General features: G+C 46.2%; 1 protein-coding gene across 2 annotated transcripts in view; it reads left to right on the forward strand.

Annotated features, from left to right (window-relative positions):
- PLXNA4 (plexin A4) overlaps positions 1-17,179 on the forward strand; it is a 403,695-nt gene that overhangs the window by 371,801 nt on the left and 14,715 nt on the right. For both annotated transcript variants that reach the window (XM_032202674.1, XM_032202682.1), the window contains exons 25-29: positions 430-589; positions 6,774-6,877; positions 9,552-9,651; positions 11,284-11,474; positions 15,055-15,224. In XM_032202674.1, the coding sequence (XP_032058565.1) occupies positions 430-589; positions 6,774-6,877; positions 9,552-9,651; positions 11,284-11,474; positions 15,055-15,224 (725 nt within the window). The remainder of the gene's footprint in view (positions 1-429; positions 590-6,773; positions 6,878-9,551; positions 9,652-11,283; positions 11,475-15,054; positions 15,225-17,179) is intronic.

Consider the following 17,179-nt stretch of genomic DNA (forward strand, 5'->3'; position numbering starts at 1 on the left):
AATCTAAGGGACTGCTCCCACAAGTACAATGGGTTCACCTCAGAGAGACAAATGGCGTGAGATATATGTTCAGAAAACCCCTCAAATTATCCCCAGATCACTGGCTGTAGCATCTGGGAACTCACAGCTCTTAGCTGGCAGGCAGGTCCTGACTTACCCTTAATCCACTGGACACAGATAAGTGATAAGAAATGACCCCAGGGCAAGGGATTGAGGGCAGCCGAAAACTGGATGCATGAAAAACCCCTCTGTGAAACCTCTGCTGTGTCAGAAAAGGGAATATTCTTGGTACGCATTTTTCCCCTTAATCCATCCTAGATCCCTCTGGTTTGTAGGATGCAGGGACCTGCCAGAAGGTTGCTGTGGAAGCTTGAGCACAGGGTACCTGCGTTGCTGTGGAATTTATGGTGTCTCATGCCTCTTTCTCAGGTCCTGAGCTGCGTGAACCCTGACAATGTGAACAGCCCCGAGATCCCGGTGAAGATCCTGAACTGTGACACCATCACCCAGGTCAAGGAGAAGATCCTCGATGCCATCTTCAAGAACGTGCCCTGCTCCCACCGGCCCAAAGCTGCTGATATGGACCTGGGTACGTGAGTGCACAACGGGCCCTGAATGCCCCAGGGCTGGGGGAAGAGGTGAAAGAGGAGAGGGGAGAAGGGAGAGAAGAGACAGTCAAACTCAACCCAGACTATTTGCTGTGCCAAGTGCCACCTCTCCAGACTCACAGTACCCCTGGTACTTGGGCAGGGCATCAGCAACAGTGAGAGGGCAGAAGAAACTGATTAAATTGATGCGCACACTCCTGGCTTATGAAAGCTCTACTGCTCTGACCTTGAGGACTTGAAATGATCAGTAGCCACCCTGATTTTCTGCCCAGAATTTGGCTTGATCAAGGGTATGGAAAAGGCACATCCTGCCCAAATCCCCTGGAAGAAGAGCACTGAAAACACAGGGTGGTGTTGTCAGAAGTGTTCAGGCAGCTCAGATTTATTCCTAGCTCTTCTCTGAGCAGTGAGGGCTTGGATTATGCATGTCTTCTTGCTGAGACAGTCACAGCCCAAGCAGTATTAATTTCTCATCATGTGGGCACAGGAAAGAGGATGAAGCATCCTCCGTTCAGTGGGCTGCATCCATCTCACCCTTGACTGCTTCCCTCTCCTGCCAGCACCCCTCCACCAACAGCAGGGCTGGGAGCTTCTGCTGACATTTCTTTTTTTTTTGCAGAGGACAAGGAGATCAGCAGTCATGTTTTAAAGAAAGATCAGTCCCTCTGTTTATGAATTCATGCTTTTTTTTTTTTTTTTGCTCCTTCATGAGATGCTCTGCTTGGGGGACGAAAAGAGCTGCAGTAGCTTCACTTGGATTTTAAGCTCTGGGGCACACAGGAGCTGTACAGCCTAGCACAGGGATGCCTTTGGGGCCAAAATCAGTTTCTGCCCCAAATCTGGTGCAAGGACACTGGGGGAAGTGAAATATCTGAAGCTGAGTCCGGGTTAGATCTGATACCACACCTGGAGGCTGCTATGAGAGGATGTAGAGCAATCTGCTCAGGACAACGATGAGGAGTCTGGCACGGGGCTGTATTGTGTGAGGCCATCAGCCAGAATTTGCCCTCAGTGACCTTCAGTGGAAAGGACTTCAGTGGAAAATGATGGAGTCTATAAAAGTCGGCAGAGTAGAGGAGGAACCTAAAGGAGGAGGAATGGACCGATGCCAAGAAACAATTCACAGCAATAACAGAGGCAGAAATGAGAGGTCAGGGATTAAAGTTAAGTGTGTTTGTGTGTGCATTTGTGTAGGGGAGGAGGGATTCCTGACAGAAATTGCAGCAAGATTCCTGCTCATGAAAGGCAGTTAGAATAACAAAACGAGCTGCCAAAACCAGCAGTAATAAAGAACAGATCATATACATCATCAAAAAAAAGGACCCGAGTTGATTTTGGAGCTGCTGTGAGTCAGCAGGGGAACGCTGAGTGCAAGGGTGAGCATCAGGCCAGGTAGGGCAGGGAACCAGAACACAAAAAATGTGGGGAATGGGGTTTACAGCCAAAACCATTGACCCAGCTGGTGCTGGATGGTGACCACAGAGCCCATGAGGATTGAGTCTCGCGCTGGTTGTGGGTGGAGAGTGGTTTGTTCCACTGCTGGGATAAATATGTACTTGAAGGCAGGAGTTTTCCCTGCATAGAATTTCTAGGTTGGAAGAGACCTCAAGATCATCGAGTCCAAAAATTTGCATATTGCAAATACAAGGAAGACTTTGGAATCCAGTTTTATTGCAGCTCTGGCAGCTGAGAGGTGCAGAACAGTGTGCACACAGGGTCTTAAGTGGAGTCTGACAATTTTGCATCCAGTGCTTGGCAGATGTAAGTTATTTTGACCTTCCGAGGACCAGTAAGTTCCAGAAAGTGTTTATGAGCATTTACATCCCTACCAGAAGGGCTGGACACAGACTTGTCCATACAGACGGGAGACTGCTTGATGAGCAGCTGTTTAGCCTCTAGCACTGATGATGCAGTTGGTAAAATACATATATAAAAATAACTAGGGGAAAAAAAAAAGAAACTAATATCTTCTCATCTAGGAGAAGAGTCTTGCCAGCAATGATATTTGCAGGCTCCTTTAGCACAGCAGTTAATAAGGTGGGAGGAGCAGGGCTGGCATGAGTGAAGCAGGGACAAGAGGACACGTACATCCAGCCACAGCTCCTGCCCAGCCTCTTCGCAGGAAAAAGCTATTTGCTGGCACCTGGCATCCTTTGGGGACAGTGAAGGCAACAAAGGGGGGAAGCAGAAAGCAGCGGTGACAAAAGACAGCAGCACAGAGCTCTCAGGATCAACCTGCCCCAGGCTGAATGCTCAGAATTGTCAAAGGTGGCTGGATCAGCCCCGCCAGCCCATGCTAAACAGTGGGTCGGAGCAGATGATTATCATCTGCCTTTGAAATCGATGGTTTCCTACACACCAGCACAGTTTTCTATTACCGTTGCAATTTTCCAGGCTTTCTGTCCGTACCAAGGCCAGATTGCTCACATGAAGAAAGCAAACAAGCTAATGAGTTATTTGGAGTTGTTAAATGCAGGGTAGCTGCAGGCAGAGTGACTTGTACGTGTGGCAAATGTCATAATGTTTTGCAGTTACCCAGACAACTCATGGAGGGGGTTGTCAGCTGAAAGCACTCATTTTGGACACCCCGAGGTTACATTTTAGTCCAAAACCCAAACTGCAGCCCTTGGAGTACAGGCTTCTTTCTACCACGGCTATTTCTGTTATTATTATCCTTTAAAGCCCTCTCCACAAAGAAAAGAGCCCATCTTTGGGAAAGCGTTAGGGTGTGAGGATCACAAAACAGAAATTTGGCTCCACGCTGAGGCATTCACTCTTCCTGGAGCCTTTTGGAAGGGGCTGCTGAGGTGGTGGGGGATGCTGGTTGAGTGCCTTGCACTTGGTGATGCTGGCTCAGGCCAGGACAAGCTTTCAGTGCCTCACCAGCAGTGCAGTACTGATGTATTGAGTTTAATCTCAAGGAGCCATTTAAACAGAGTCTAACTCTAGGATATATAAGGTAAAGCAGAGTACTTGCATATACAGAATGAAATATTTCCCATGTCTGGTATAAACTTTTTCTTTCCAACTGTGATTGTCTTTTCTCCATGCTAGAAGCAGAGCTGAGTTTCTCCTCTTTTCCTCAAGGTCATCACTTACTGGGCACTTCCCCACTTCTGTTTCCCACCCAGCTGGTTTTATTCCAACCCATAACAAGGAAACAAAATGTTTTATTCTCATATTTCTAATCCCAATCTTTTGTGGAAATTATAGGAAGTGATGAAATACTCCTAGGAATGGAGGACTAAAAGCAGCCCATGACAGACAAATCCTTCTTGAACACAAGTGATCATGAACTCGGCTTCAATCATGGACAAGCTAGATGCATTTGTTCCACTTGCCACTGCTAGGCACAGCCAGAAACCTTTTCATAGCCCTTCAAATAAGACTTCAGGTCTTTAGGAAAAGTGTGGGAAGCATTGTGCAGTTATTACAGATGACCAAAATGAATTGCATGCATTAAGACCCACAAGTGCCTGTAAAGAGTAGGGTAACTGATGATGACCAGCTCAGAAGAAGACATCTGGAATAAGCTGAGAGGTCTTCTAGCCCTGGGTGTTTCAGTTGCCCCTGAAAAATCTCTGCTGCTCTTTTCTTCCTTGTTCACTGGGCACCTTCAGGGTGACCTGGATCAGAGAGAAGGCACAAGGGAAGTGGAGCATTTTCTGTAGGAGGTGCAGGAGGACATCTCCCCCTCTCCCACATCCCTACAGAATCATTCCATAGCCAGGTATTGATACAGCTCAGACAAACCCCTCTTCATCAGTTTTCCCTGGAATTTCCTTTTTTCCTAGCCAAGTTGAAGAGAAAGGTTGTTCCTTAAGAAAAAAAAAAGGAAAAAAAAAATAAAAAGAAAAAAAGGAGAAAAAAAAAGAAAAGGAAAAAAAAAAAGAGAAGAAGAAGGGGAAAAAAAAAGAAGTAATTCCTGCGTGCAATAAAAAGATACACTATCTGCTGAATGAAATATAAAGGCTTCACAGCAGCTGTCTCCTGAGTTTGCATTTACCGCTGCTCCTGATTGGGAGGCTTGATAAAGATAATGGGATTTTTTACCTCCCTCCCCCTCTCCGGAAGGTGGAAGTGTAACAAATTGGATTGGAGTGTGTCTCTCCTTTGTGCCGGCTCGCAGAGGAGTGAGCAGATCTGATGAGAGAGGGGACGGGGCGCTGCCAGCGAGGACAAAGCTAACACTTTTCACTCAGTGCTGTGAATAGGGATGTCATGGTCACCTTTCCCTCCTTCGTGCCCTCCCTACCCATTTATCTGCTCCCAGCCATCACATTTCCTTGCAGATCCTTGTGTGGCCACCTAAGGTGGCACCTGTAGGGACGAGGAGTTGTGAGATTGGGGAGAGCTGTGAGGTTAGGGTGAGCTGGGGGTCCACACCTGGGGTCCAAACGCTATGTGGGTTTGTGTCCCTCCCCAAAGATGAGTCAGAAAAGGCGACTACAGAAATACGTAGGGACCTGATGGAGAGAAGTCAAAGAGGCACCATGGGGACCATGAGGAAGGCACACAGGGGACACACTGTGACAGCAGAAGTGGCTTTGGCACCCTGCAGAGCTCTTTATAAAAGCACCATTTCCCATCCCAGCTCAAACTTCTTCATTTTTTACTCTTCCAAACAACATCTGGGACCAGTTAGTTTCTGGGGATCCTGTCCAGGGGGCAATGGACAGAGAGTATCGCCCTCAGACATCACAAGGATAATATCGGCGAGGTCCTAAGGAGCTGGAGTAAATGAAGGCCAGTTTAGGATCAGTGCTTAGCCAATGTAACCTTTGCTTACTCTTGGAGTATCTCCTGCCAAAGTAACACCCAGCAATAAACAGAGCAGCTGTCCTCTCCCTGCTAATTTAAATGAATAATAAAGGCAAGGGCGTCTTTCCCAATGCATTTTAATTAAGTGATAAGAAAACTGCTGAAACCAGAAGAAATTTGCAATGGTCCTTGCATTTTTATATTAGGAGAAATAAGCAGGGGTGGCAGGTGATGTCTCCATATCCAAGAGTTCATTTTAATTAACTCCAGCAGTTGAATAGACTTTCTGCTTGGGCTCTTGCTCAACTGTGTGTGGCTGGGTCACTGTGACTGAGACGTGACCACCAAAAAGGAAGCTTTGGATGGTTCAGATGGGTTGTGGTGAACCAAAACAACAATGGCTGGTGTCACAAAATTATGTTACGTTTCTCCCCTTTTGGTCCCAATTCCAAAGCTAAGGGCCTCCTGCTCTCCATCACTTCTGGACTTGAGTGGCAAGAAGTATTTTGTGAGCCCTGATGGAGGCAAACTGGTCCCAGTAAAGGGTCTGGTGCTGCACCGACCAAGACTCTGCTCTGCCCCAGGGGAGCCCTGTCTCTGGCTAGGTCTTGGAGTTATATCTCAAATATCCAAAAAGTCAATGTCCATGCTGTTAAATGAAAGAGGGCTGGTGAGTAATTTCTGTCCCTGAGGCAAGTGACATTCATTTGCTCGTGTCATTTGGTGGTGGCTAACATATGCAAGGGCAGGTGGGCATTGGAAGTAGCCACGCTGGAGAAAAAACTGAGCCAGGGAGTGAGCTACGAGTTAAGCACTGGGGATAATCAGGGAGCCAAAGCACCAGGACTTGCTTTGTTCAGCTGTGCCATTGGAACAACAGCTCCCTGGTCACTGATTTATTCATCTGTATGATCTTCAGCACTGTGTGCTGCTGTGCAGTGGCCTCAGACCCCTCATCTCTGTAGGCAACTGCTCTGTGTCCTGATCTCTGCATGGTTCGGTGTCACTCTTTAAAAGGGTGGCTGTTTCATGTGCAAAAGTGGCTTTGTGATAGCAGTATTTTTTTTATCAAGGGTAAAGAAACTGGTCTGAATAACCGAGGACTTGACTCTGAACTTTGCCACAAGGCTATGATTTTTGTGTATTCCCTGAACCATCTATCTGAACCTTTCATAATTCTTTTGTCCCTTCTTTCCCTCCTTTGTGGGCTCTGGACATTTATGCGTTTATGTGTTGTGTATGGTTGGAGGCATCAGTCATAGCACAATGGCAATGACTGATACGGTGCTACATGGATGCAACCTGCACGTGTGACACCATGAGTTGTAAGCACAGGGCTTAGAAGGCTCTGAGATGCTCTGAATGGCAGAATTTAATCATTCCATGTCCCTGTTCTCCTTGTAGAGTGGCGGCAAGCAAGCGGGGCAAGGATGATCCTGCAGGATGAGGACATCACAACCAAGATAGAGAACGACTGGAAGAGACTCAACACGCTGGCACACTATCAGGTAACTGAGGGAGAGGATGAGTAACAGGTAGATCGGTCAGGAAAGTGAAAAGGAGAAGGGTAAAATGTTGTTCTCCAAGATGCAGAGGTAGACAGTGGTTGAGTGGGCAATAAATGAGCAGAGCTCCTGTAAATGAGCACGTCCATCCTGTAGGAACCATTGTGAACCTCACTGGAGATGAAGATAAGGGAAGAAATATGAAGATAAGGGAAGAAATAAGATTGTCTCTCCCCAAGGAGGGACAGCCCTGGTGAGCAAAGGATGAAGAGAAGCGTTAGTCATGAGGACAGCATGAGTTAACATTTCTTACGTTGACAGACAGCAAACAAGCTCTTCCCTCCTCCTTTTTTTCCACTGCATCAAAGGCCTTGTAATGCCAGCAGAGTTCAGAAAGATGGACAAGACAAAATGGAAGAGAAGGAGGCTTGTTGTCTGGAAGAAGGAGGAGGAAAGCAGCATGACTAGAGACAGAAGTGCGATGGAGGTGACAGTGGTATAGGAACTGTTGGTTTTAATCTCTGTGTGATTTGCCTTGGGACAAGGCTTCTCTTCATCTGTGCATTACACTGAGATCCATAACAGAGGGCTAAAGAAGTCCAAAAATATCTCACACAAGTGGTAGATTTAATGAAAAAAAATGGAGTTTAGGTCAAAAGCTCCCCCAGTTCTTTCCTCCTTTGACCAAAAAAAAAAAAAATCATTAAGTTTAATCCGATGTTGACAATTCTATCATTTCCTCAATCACACCTCAGCAATGTGTGTTTTAAAACAAGGTTTATTTTTATATATATTTTTTTTTCATTTAAGAACTGACCTGAGGAAGCAGCAGGCAATAATTTGAAAAGGAAACAAAACTTTTCACTTTAGGTTGACTGAGAATTGCTGGCTGACTCCCCAAGACTTTTCAAGGGGGACAGGGCAGGGTTTCTATTTTATTCCACCAACAAACCAAGGATAATTTTCTTTCCTTTCTGTGCTTTTTTCAGTTGTTTGCTCCAGGCAATGAGCTCCCAGGTCTATGGATGAGCGGGGGCAGAACAAGTCCTCAACCACTGGGGTGCTGAGCTCTGCATTGTTTGACTTGGCTGTCCTGAGGGCAGACAGATCATTCTGGGACAGACACTGATGTTCTTGCTGCCTCAGTTTCCCCATCTGGAATGTGGGGCTAAAACTACAAAAAGCCTGTAATTGCCTTCCATGATTGCTGAGGGGCTATTTAATTAGCCTCCGCAGTGCTTTGAAGATCAAAAACTCCATGCAAGTGCTAATTATTATTATTACACAGACAAGAGTTAAAAGTTGTTAGCAGTATTTTTTTTTTCACCCATCTCCTTTTTTATGATGTCTTATTTATCACAGATATTCCTGATATGGCTCCTCTGTGCCAATGGCTTGTTAACATTTCTGATATGGGACCCACGTGAATCACCTATCCGTAGAAATGGAAGGTCTGGCTCATTTCAGAAAGCTGTTTTCTGTTGAAATGCTATCCCATGACATCCTAGAGCACACCCCCCCCTAGCCCTGCTGCTTTCCCCAAGCTGAGACCCTCTGAAACAGCAAAAAGAAAGAAGTCGTGGTGGTCAGATCTGCCCAGCAGTGCATTTGTCATGTGCACGGAGAGATTGGCAGGGTCAGTCAAAGTGGAAAATGTAGATATTTCCCTCTGACCCAAGTACCTAGATGCTACCTGCAATCAAGTTAGGAAGAATAGAAAAGTTCACATTAGTTTTCCCAATTTTATATCATAAAAATCCAAATTCCTAAGATCCTAAATAAGATGTAATCTCTTCTGGTCCCTGACACCACTGCTAGTTTGACTTAAATATATACATAACATAGAAACCTCCCTTCACCTCTCCCTTCATTATCAAATATGTTTCTCTGGAAATCTCAACAGCACCTCAGTAAGGCTGATACTTGTGCTTATGTCAGGCCATATAAGAATGGCTGATTTGGACAAATTTCCTTCCCTTGGAAGCTGAAATAGTAGAGGAATGACTTGTGAGATTTGGGGACCTAGATAGCTGATCCTTAAATTCTGATAGCTCTTGGTATAAAACACTTACCCAACTCATAGTCCTAACCTAGATTCTCCAGTTTCCCTGTACTCATGGGACCTGGGATCTCTAATTCCTGTTTCGCTGTCATAGTCCAGACCTTTTATCAGCTTAGCTCCCAGGTAAGTGGATGGTTGTCCACTGTGAAAAATGACCTTGTAGTATCTCTAACCTTTCCTGAAGTAATACTGTGGTCACAAGCTACCTTAATCACTTCAGTTATGGATGAAGACAAGGTGTTTTATTCTACTCATGCTCCTGTCCTGCATGAAAGCCTCCTCACGAAGAGCCTATGGTCAGTTTTAGAGGTCAATGCAAAACTCACGTTGTCATCCCTGGGCTTTCGCTCAGGATCCGAGTGGGTCATTCTGCTTTGCCATCAGTTGTCCCAGTGCCCAAGTCCAAGCTTCTAGTGATGCAACAACAGATTTTTTCCCCTTTTTGTTAATAAACCCACTGAAGAAAACATTTAAAGCTTTGGTACAAAATTTCTGTCTTGCTTACAGTGACACAGGCTTACAGTTCAGTCTCTGCTGCTTGAATTCCAGCTGTCCTTGGCACGCTCCTCAGCCAGTTCGCAGAAGCTTGTTGACAGAGCCCATTTTTCTCTGTAGGTACCAGATGGATCTGTGGTAGCTTTGGTCTCCAAGCAAGTCACTGCCTACAATGCAGTCAACAACTCCACGGTGTCCCGGACCTCAGCCAGCAAGTATGGTAAGAGCCGGTGTGCTAATAAGGTTCAAGAGAGCACTGAAGGAGAGATCCCAAACACCAAGGTGGTTACAAGACAAGCACCAGAAACATAGGCAGATGTCAAGTTGATAGGATTGCTTGATGGCTGGCTGGAGGAGAGGAGTTAGCCATTTAAAACTTTGGCATCTGGTCCAAGATGTCGATCTAAGTTACTGGATTGCCCTTGGAAGTACCGCTCCTTCCCTATTAGTGAAAGAAGGAGCCTAAATAATTAACATTTTAGATCAATGTGGAAAAGCTCAGTCTTTCTAGTGGGCAAAGCCCTTGGAGAATGGTCTGTTGTGCCAGAGGAGAGGCCTCTGGAACAAAAAGCAACCTACAGAGGGCATTGCTTGTCTACTGCTATAGCTTAGTGTGGGTATTGTGTATCCCTCACAGCTATGTTATTATCCCAAGGGAATTTGCACCTGGAACAAGAAAAATCTCTTACTGATACCTTTTATGAGTGTATCTCAAAGCAGTGCACTGTTTTTCCCACTTCAGTCATATCATGAGACAGTTGTAAGCAAACCCAGGACACTATGATGGTGTGGGACAGCAAAGAAAAATGTCTCTAACATGCAACCAGAGTGCTGCAAAACCACCCTTTATCCTGGATGCACCTATCATAGCAGTTCATTATTGTTTTTCATTATGTATGAAAGCATCTCTGATCCTTCGTAGTCACTTTAGATTGAAGGAAAGTATGGCTACTTGATGTCCAAGGAGCCCCCTTTCTCCAAGGGCATAAAGCAATCCACCAGATCTTATTAATATTCATCCTCTTTGCCATGTTGTTGCAATTACTGAAAGACACAGTGACCTTTGAAAAGGAAGACTTAAGGGGGGTTAATTTCTGTTGGATTTCCTTAATTCTTTTGCCGTTTGATTTTTCAGGAGGAGGGTGTGAGGACGAATGCAGGGGGAGGAGAAGATGTAGTGGGTCAGAAGAGATTGTTAATTGCAATTAAGAAAACAGCATCCAGAGAGAAAAAAAGGATATTCCATCTAATAATTAATATGTAGAGATTGGTAATGCATTAATGAGGCTGATACAGATCTTGCTACAGAAAGGTGCAACACTCTTCCGTTAATTATGGTTGGAAAAGACTCAATCTGGAGCCTTGTGGAAGGTCAGGGGGAGGAGAATGCCTCATGCCATCACTCAGAGGCAAAGGGAAACAGAGTCTAGTTCCTGTCAAAACAAGATTTCGGAGCAGATACTGAAGAAGATAGTGGGGTAGGAGTTTTTGGGTTGCTTTGATGCCATAGGAGGGATAGGAGGCAGTTCCTCCTGAGCTTGGGGATGGAGAGATAGGCAAAAGGTCACATCAGTTACATCAGTACTACTATATAAAATAACCCATGACCTGTTCTCTGGCCATAGGGCCAAGAAGCTCAGTCTGGTATGGCTAACACCCTACAGGTAAAACAAATTGAACCTGCCCATACTGGCTACCACGAGTAGATGGTGCTGTCCCCAAACCAGTCCTGGGCAGTGCCTGACACTAACAGTGCTACTCCCTGATGAAGAACTTCTATTAGGGGATGTGTCATTAGCATGTTTCCTTGGTGAAACCCATTAACCTGAGACACATGCACCTATTTTTGCAGAAAATATGATCCGTTACACGGGCAGCCCGGACAGCCTCCGTTCCCGCACACCCATGATCACCCCTGACCTTGAGAGTGGAGTCAAGATGTGGCACTTGGTGAAGAACCACGAGCACGGTGACCAAAAAGAGGGTGATCGGGGCAGCAAGATGGTTTCTGAGATCTACCTGACAAGGCTACTTGCCACCAAGGTATATGGTTGGGATGGGGAAAAGGGTGAGGAATGGGCTTCTAGAGGCTACAGTGGGACTTCTTGCAGACAAGATATAAGAGTCTGCTCAGAGGATGCTAAAGGGGAAATAAACAGAAGGAAAGTAGAGCAAGAGGAATGCAAAGAATTTAGAGAACAAAGTCAGGAAAGGGACATGAGAAGGCCAAATGGTGAAAAGAGAGATGTGATAACTTCAAGGGTACTGCTTCTGGTGTGTCTCGACTGAGGAGGATCAAGAGGTGGGGATGTCACGAGCAAAGGGAGTGATCAGTGAAAAATAGACAATAAACACATGAATAAACAGTGACAATAACAAAACAGAAGCTAAGGGCTCACAGAGAGCTGGGATTTGGAGAGCAATGAGGAGTGGCCATGGCCAAGAGTCTGGTGGAGAGCGTGAACACAGGGGTAAGTATGTGCTGGTGTTGATGATGATGGCTTGTAGTTTGGATCAAAACTGAGCAAATTAAGAATCAGGGCATGGATGTGGCCATATCCTATCTGTTCAATCCACACTCCTCTAAATGCTAAAAACCAGCCTCCTATGTGTGTGCCTGCAAAAATTCTCCAAGGACGCAGCATGTTAGTGCTCGGCATAACTAAGGATGCTGCTCTGTTACGAGGGCACTTGTACAAGTGGAGATCATTGAAGGGGATAGACTTATAACTTACTGCAGTGAACATTGGGTTTGTGACAGCTACAGAAAGTGGTTTTATTGCCACTGTCTGCACAGCAACAGCTCACTGTCAGTCAGCACCATTCTGTCCCTTCCCTAGGAGAGGAATGGCTGGATCTCATTGCAGTTGGCTTGCTCCCAGGCTTTTCAACTTCTTTCATCTCTTATCAAGACTATTCTCCACCTATCTCTTCTCTAAAGGCTCTACAAAAATGTGGGCAAAAGCAGTCGTGTGATTTTACAACTATTTGCTCTTCCACCCTGTGGATCCATCATTGGTGGTGCTCTCCTTGGAAAAGCCTGCATTAATGAGGAGGCTGCAATGTTCTTCTTTTGTGCCCCAGCAGGGACCAGGGCAGGTGGGGAGGCAGGCACTATAATCAAACAGGGTCCTTTTACAATCCTGCCATCCTCCTGCAGTGCAGAGCATCCCTGTGCCTGAATCTCTGACACATGAGTTATCTGGATGCATCTCAGAAGTCGAAACTGCAGCTGTGGCTCAGGTGTGGCTCATCACAGCGTAATCTCACCCCATTCTGAGCAGGGTTAAACCAAGCAGCAATCAAACAGCCTGATCTTCCTCCTTTCTCTGAAGTTTTGACTATTACCATTTCCTGTCAACAGGCACAAACACAATTGCATTTATTCATTCAAATCTGAGTTTGCCCATCAGACAGCTCTCCGTTACATGCTTAAGTCCTACCATAAGTTTTAGCCGCTCATTTGTTTCAGCCTATGGTCTCTGACTCTCCCTGCAGCCTCACTCCGTCTCTCTGCGTTGCAATGAGATTCAGACATAAAATGGCTTTGCCTTTAGCCTTGGAACACTGTCAGCTCCGTGGCATTAAGATGCTTTTATGGATCACACAATGTAAAAAGAAAATGATGCTCCCCAGGGCCAGGGCCCCAGCTGGTGTAAATGAGCAACCATTGGACCAGTGCTGATCTACCCTGTCTGGGGATATGTCCCTTACCCCACCACTGAATTGCTTTTGCTTTCTGTTTCGGATCACAAACAACACTTTTTTTTTTTTTTTTTTTGTCTGAAGACAGCAGGAAAGCAGCTGCAAAACTTGCATGGCAAGAGAGAGAGCAAAAAGGCTGGGGGTTTATTGTTTCCCCTCTTGGGCTGAGCAATATTCTTTCCTCATCATGACCATTTTAGGGGGGGAGGAAAGAGGAGAGAGACCAATTGCTAGTAATACAATCCCAGGGAATACTTAGTTAAACTGACAATGATTTTTATTCTGTTAAATCCCTGACCTCCGAGACCTAGAGTCTCTTGCCTAAAAGCCTCAGAGGTTTTCTTTGTATTTGTGTGGGTGAGCATGTAGAGAACTAATTCCCTCCAGAAACTGAACCTGAGGGCAAGTTCTTCCATGTCAGACCAACAGGATTTCTCCTCAGGGGCCCTTTCTGAGTCAGACATACTGCAGGGATTATTCACCCTGTAGGAGTTCACACAAGCAAAAGGCACCTCTGTTTGTTTCCCAAAGAATAAATCAAGTGGTGAATCAGCAAGAGACACCAGCTTTCTAATTAAGTATTTGTTAGCGCTATGTAAACGTGTGTTGCTCTGGTGGAACCTGGTGCTTCATTTCTACTAAGGAGGAATTTCTTGGATCTGCAGAGAAAGGGAAGGCTTTTATTTTTCAGCTGAGGAAAATTTGTGTATCAGGAAACGTTTATTGGAGGTTTGATTGATTTTTTGTTATTTTAGCAGCCATGTGGTTTGTTCACATATAAGTGCCTGTGCAGCTCTGGTGGCAGAGTAGAGCTTTACACGGGCTACCACAGCTCTTCAACAGCCCGCTTGTCCAGGTCTGGTCACCCTTTGCTATTCCAGCTCTTCACAGTCCTCAACTGTCCTCATCATCTGGCTAGGGTGGTTCTTCTGGATCTGGAATTCTTCTCCAAGAGAAGCCTAAGGACACTGCTGCAATCACTGCAGGGGGCATTGGGTCTGCAGAGCAGTACTTGACCGGTTTGAGCATTGCTCCTAGGGCTTGTCTTGGTCCCATGAAGATGGATAGTAAAAAGCAAGGAGGCCTATTGGAATTAGGATGAAATTCTTGTTATTTATTATGCTACTTACACATACAGGACAGCCATCTTCTCCAGTCACTGTTGTCCTATTTGTCTCAATGACACTTTCTGTTCTCCTCTACATTCATCTGACTTCTATTCTCAGCTTAAGAACAGACCCTGGACAAAAACCTGTGTAGAAAATGGCTATTTTTTGGCTCATGCATGCACCAAAGCAGTTGAGTATAGGATTCAGAGGAGAAAAATTTCAGTGGGAACAGATGATCACCTTCCCATCACCATATACCTGAGATGGGGCGAGGTATCCTACCACATCTCAGCCTCCCTCCCTGAGTGCTAGTAACAGAGAGGACACATCTTGACCTACCCCATTCAGCTGGTAAACATAAGTAATATATATTATGAAGATGCAGATGTCTGCTTAAAGACGGTCTGAGTTGAAATTTCAACTCATGTCACATTTAAAAGCTGTTAAATGTCACACAGAATCACAGAATCACAGAATTTCTAGGTTGGAAGAGACCTCAAGATCATCAAGTCCAACCTCTGACCTAACACTAACAGTCCCCACTAAACCATATCCCTAAGCTCTACATCTAAACGTCTTTTAAAGACTTCCAGGGATGGTGACTCCACCGCTTCCCTGGGCAGCCCGTTCCAATGTCTAAGAACCCTTTTGGTAAAGAAGTTCTTCCTAACATCCAACCTAATGTCTCCTGCTTTTCAATATATTTTTCAAGCTTGTTTTACAGATATACTGTATTTTCAGTGGTATACCATAATTCATCATCCTCTTGCTACGTAGCATCTCACATTCTCCTCTCCTTCTCCCAACAGGGCACTCTCCAGAAATTTGTAGACGACCTCTTTGAGACCATCTTCAGCACTGCTCACCGTGGCAGTGCGCTTCCCCTGGCCATCAAATATATGTTCGACTTCCTGGATGAGCAGGCTGACAAGCACAACATCCACGACCCCCACGTGCGGCATACCTGGAAAAGCAACTGGTGAGTGGGACAGCCTGGTACCAAATCTTGGACTGGAAGGGGAAGAGAGGGGTATGTGATTTGGTATCTAGATTTGGGATCCAAGAAAGCCAACAGCATCCTGGCTTGTATCAGGAATAGTGTAGCCAGCAGGACCAGCGAGGTGATCGTCCCCCTGTGCTCAGCTCTGGTGAGGCCGTACCTCGAGTGCTGTGTTCAGCTGTGGGCCCCTCACTACCAGAAGGACATCGAGGCCCTGAAGTGTGTCCAGAGAAGGGCTACGAAGCTGGTGAAGGACCTGGAGGTCCTGGAGCTCCTCACCTACGAAGCTGGTGAGGAGCAGCTGAGGGCACTGGGGTTGTTTGGTCTGGAGAAGAGGAGGCTCAGGGCAGACCTCATTGCTCTCTGCAACTGCCTGAAAGGAAGCTGTGGGGAGCTGGGGAGCAGCCTCTTCTCACAGTGATAGGACAAGAGGGAATGGCCTCATGTTGCACCAGGTGAGGTTCAGGCTGGAAATAAGGAGACATTTCTTCTCAGAAAGAGCAATCAGGCACTGGGACGGGTTGCCCAGGGAGATGGTGGTGTCAACATCCCTGGGGGTATTCAAGGAAAGGTTGGATGTGGTGATTAGGGACATGGCTTAGTGGGTGACAGTGGTGGTAGGGGGATGGTTGGACCAGATGATCTTGAAGGGCTTTTCCAACCCTAATGATTCTAGGATTCTAGGTGCTGGGGAAACTGAGAAAGCTGGCGTGGGGTTCATCATGCCAGGTTGAATCATCCCAGGCCGATGGAGAAGTCAGATGTACCCTGAATCTAAAGGGTGCTATCAAGGATGGAGTGCTTTGGCTGTAGATCCCAGTATTGCATGGAGATAGTACTATTTCTGAGGGACCTCATGAGGATATAGGAGGAAAAATTGTCAAGTATTTAATTGCTTTAGCGTGAAGGCCCACAGGGATCTCTAGGGATTCATGGGAGAGGATTCAGCATTGCTGTCTTCATCTGCACAGGGAGTTTGAACTCCCACTGTAGTCAGTGGGGGCCTGGAGCTCCTTTTGGTTGCCCGGAGAGGCATCTGGAGCCATTTGCAGTGTTTTAAGGTGTACCACAGGGAATGTGCACACCCACAGGAGACTTGTGCCCTCCTGGGCTGGCAGCTGGGGGCCAGAAGAGATACCTCAGAGAATCTTAAAAGGTATTAAGTACTTGAAGGGCCTGAAGTTGGATGTGAATCCCCTTCTGAGTGAGTGACAAAGGCTGACATCAACCCCCTGCTCTAGCTGCCAGGCAGCGGTCCCTCTTTGTACACGTAATGGGACAGCAGGGAAAAGCCAGCACTGGTGAAGAGAAAAGATCTTTGCAGCACCTCTCTGCTGAGTCTCCCTGTTGGAAAGAGACCCCTGGGGAATCGCTCCCTCCCCTTTCCCTGTGCAAACACAGGGACTATAAAAGGAACAGCAGAGGAGAGCCATGGGGCTCCCAGCTCATGCATTTTTTCCTTTTACCAGCCATGCTGATGGCAGATCGTCACAGTGCAGTGACATAAAAAAAGAAACCCCATGCACCAAAGAGGCTTTCAACTAATGAAACATTAGCATATTATTAACATTATCTGCGGCACTAATCTAAGGCTGATTGCAGCCACTCAGACTAAATGAGCAGGAGGTTTACTTAAGGGGGGAGGGACGAAGGCAGAGTCTGTATGTGTTGCAGGGGGGGGATCAGGGGCAGCATGAAGAAATCTTTTCAATCAGATTAAATTAACTCCAAGTCACATCATGGGCTTCATTATTCCCAGCTAGGGATATCGTCCCCCGAGCCCCTCCCCACAGCATACATACATGCAGCCTGTGCTCGTGCTCGCTGTGGCTGTACTTATCATCCAGACGACTACAGAAGAAGTTCTTCACTCATCCAGCTCTTCCTCCAGCAGATGAACCTCCACTCCCAACCTAAAAAGCTTCCCTGCCACT

Source organism: Aythya fuligula, chromosome 1, assembly GCF_009819795.1.
Source record: "Aythya fuligula isolate bAytFul2 chromosome 1, bAytFul2.pri, whole genome shotgun sequence".
Classification (NCBI taxonomy): domain Eukaryota; kingdom Metazoa; phylum Chordata; class Aves; order Anseriformes; family Anatidae; genus Aythya; species Aythya fuligula.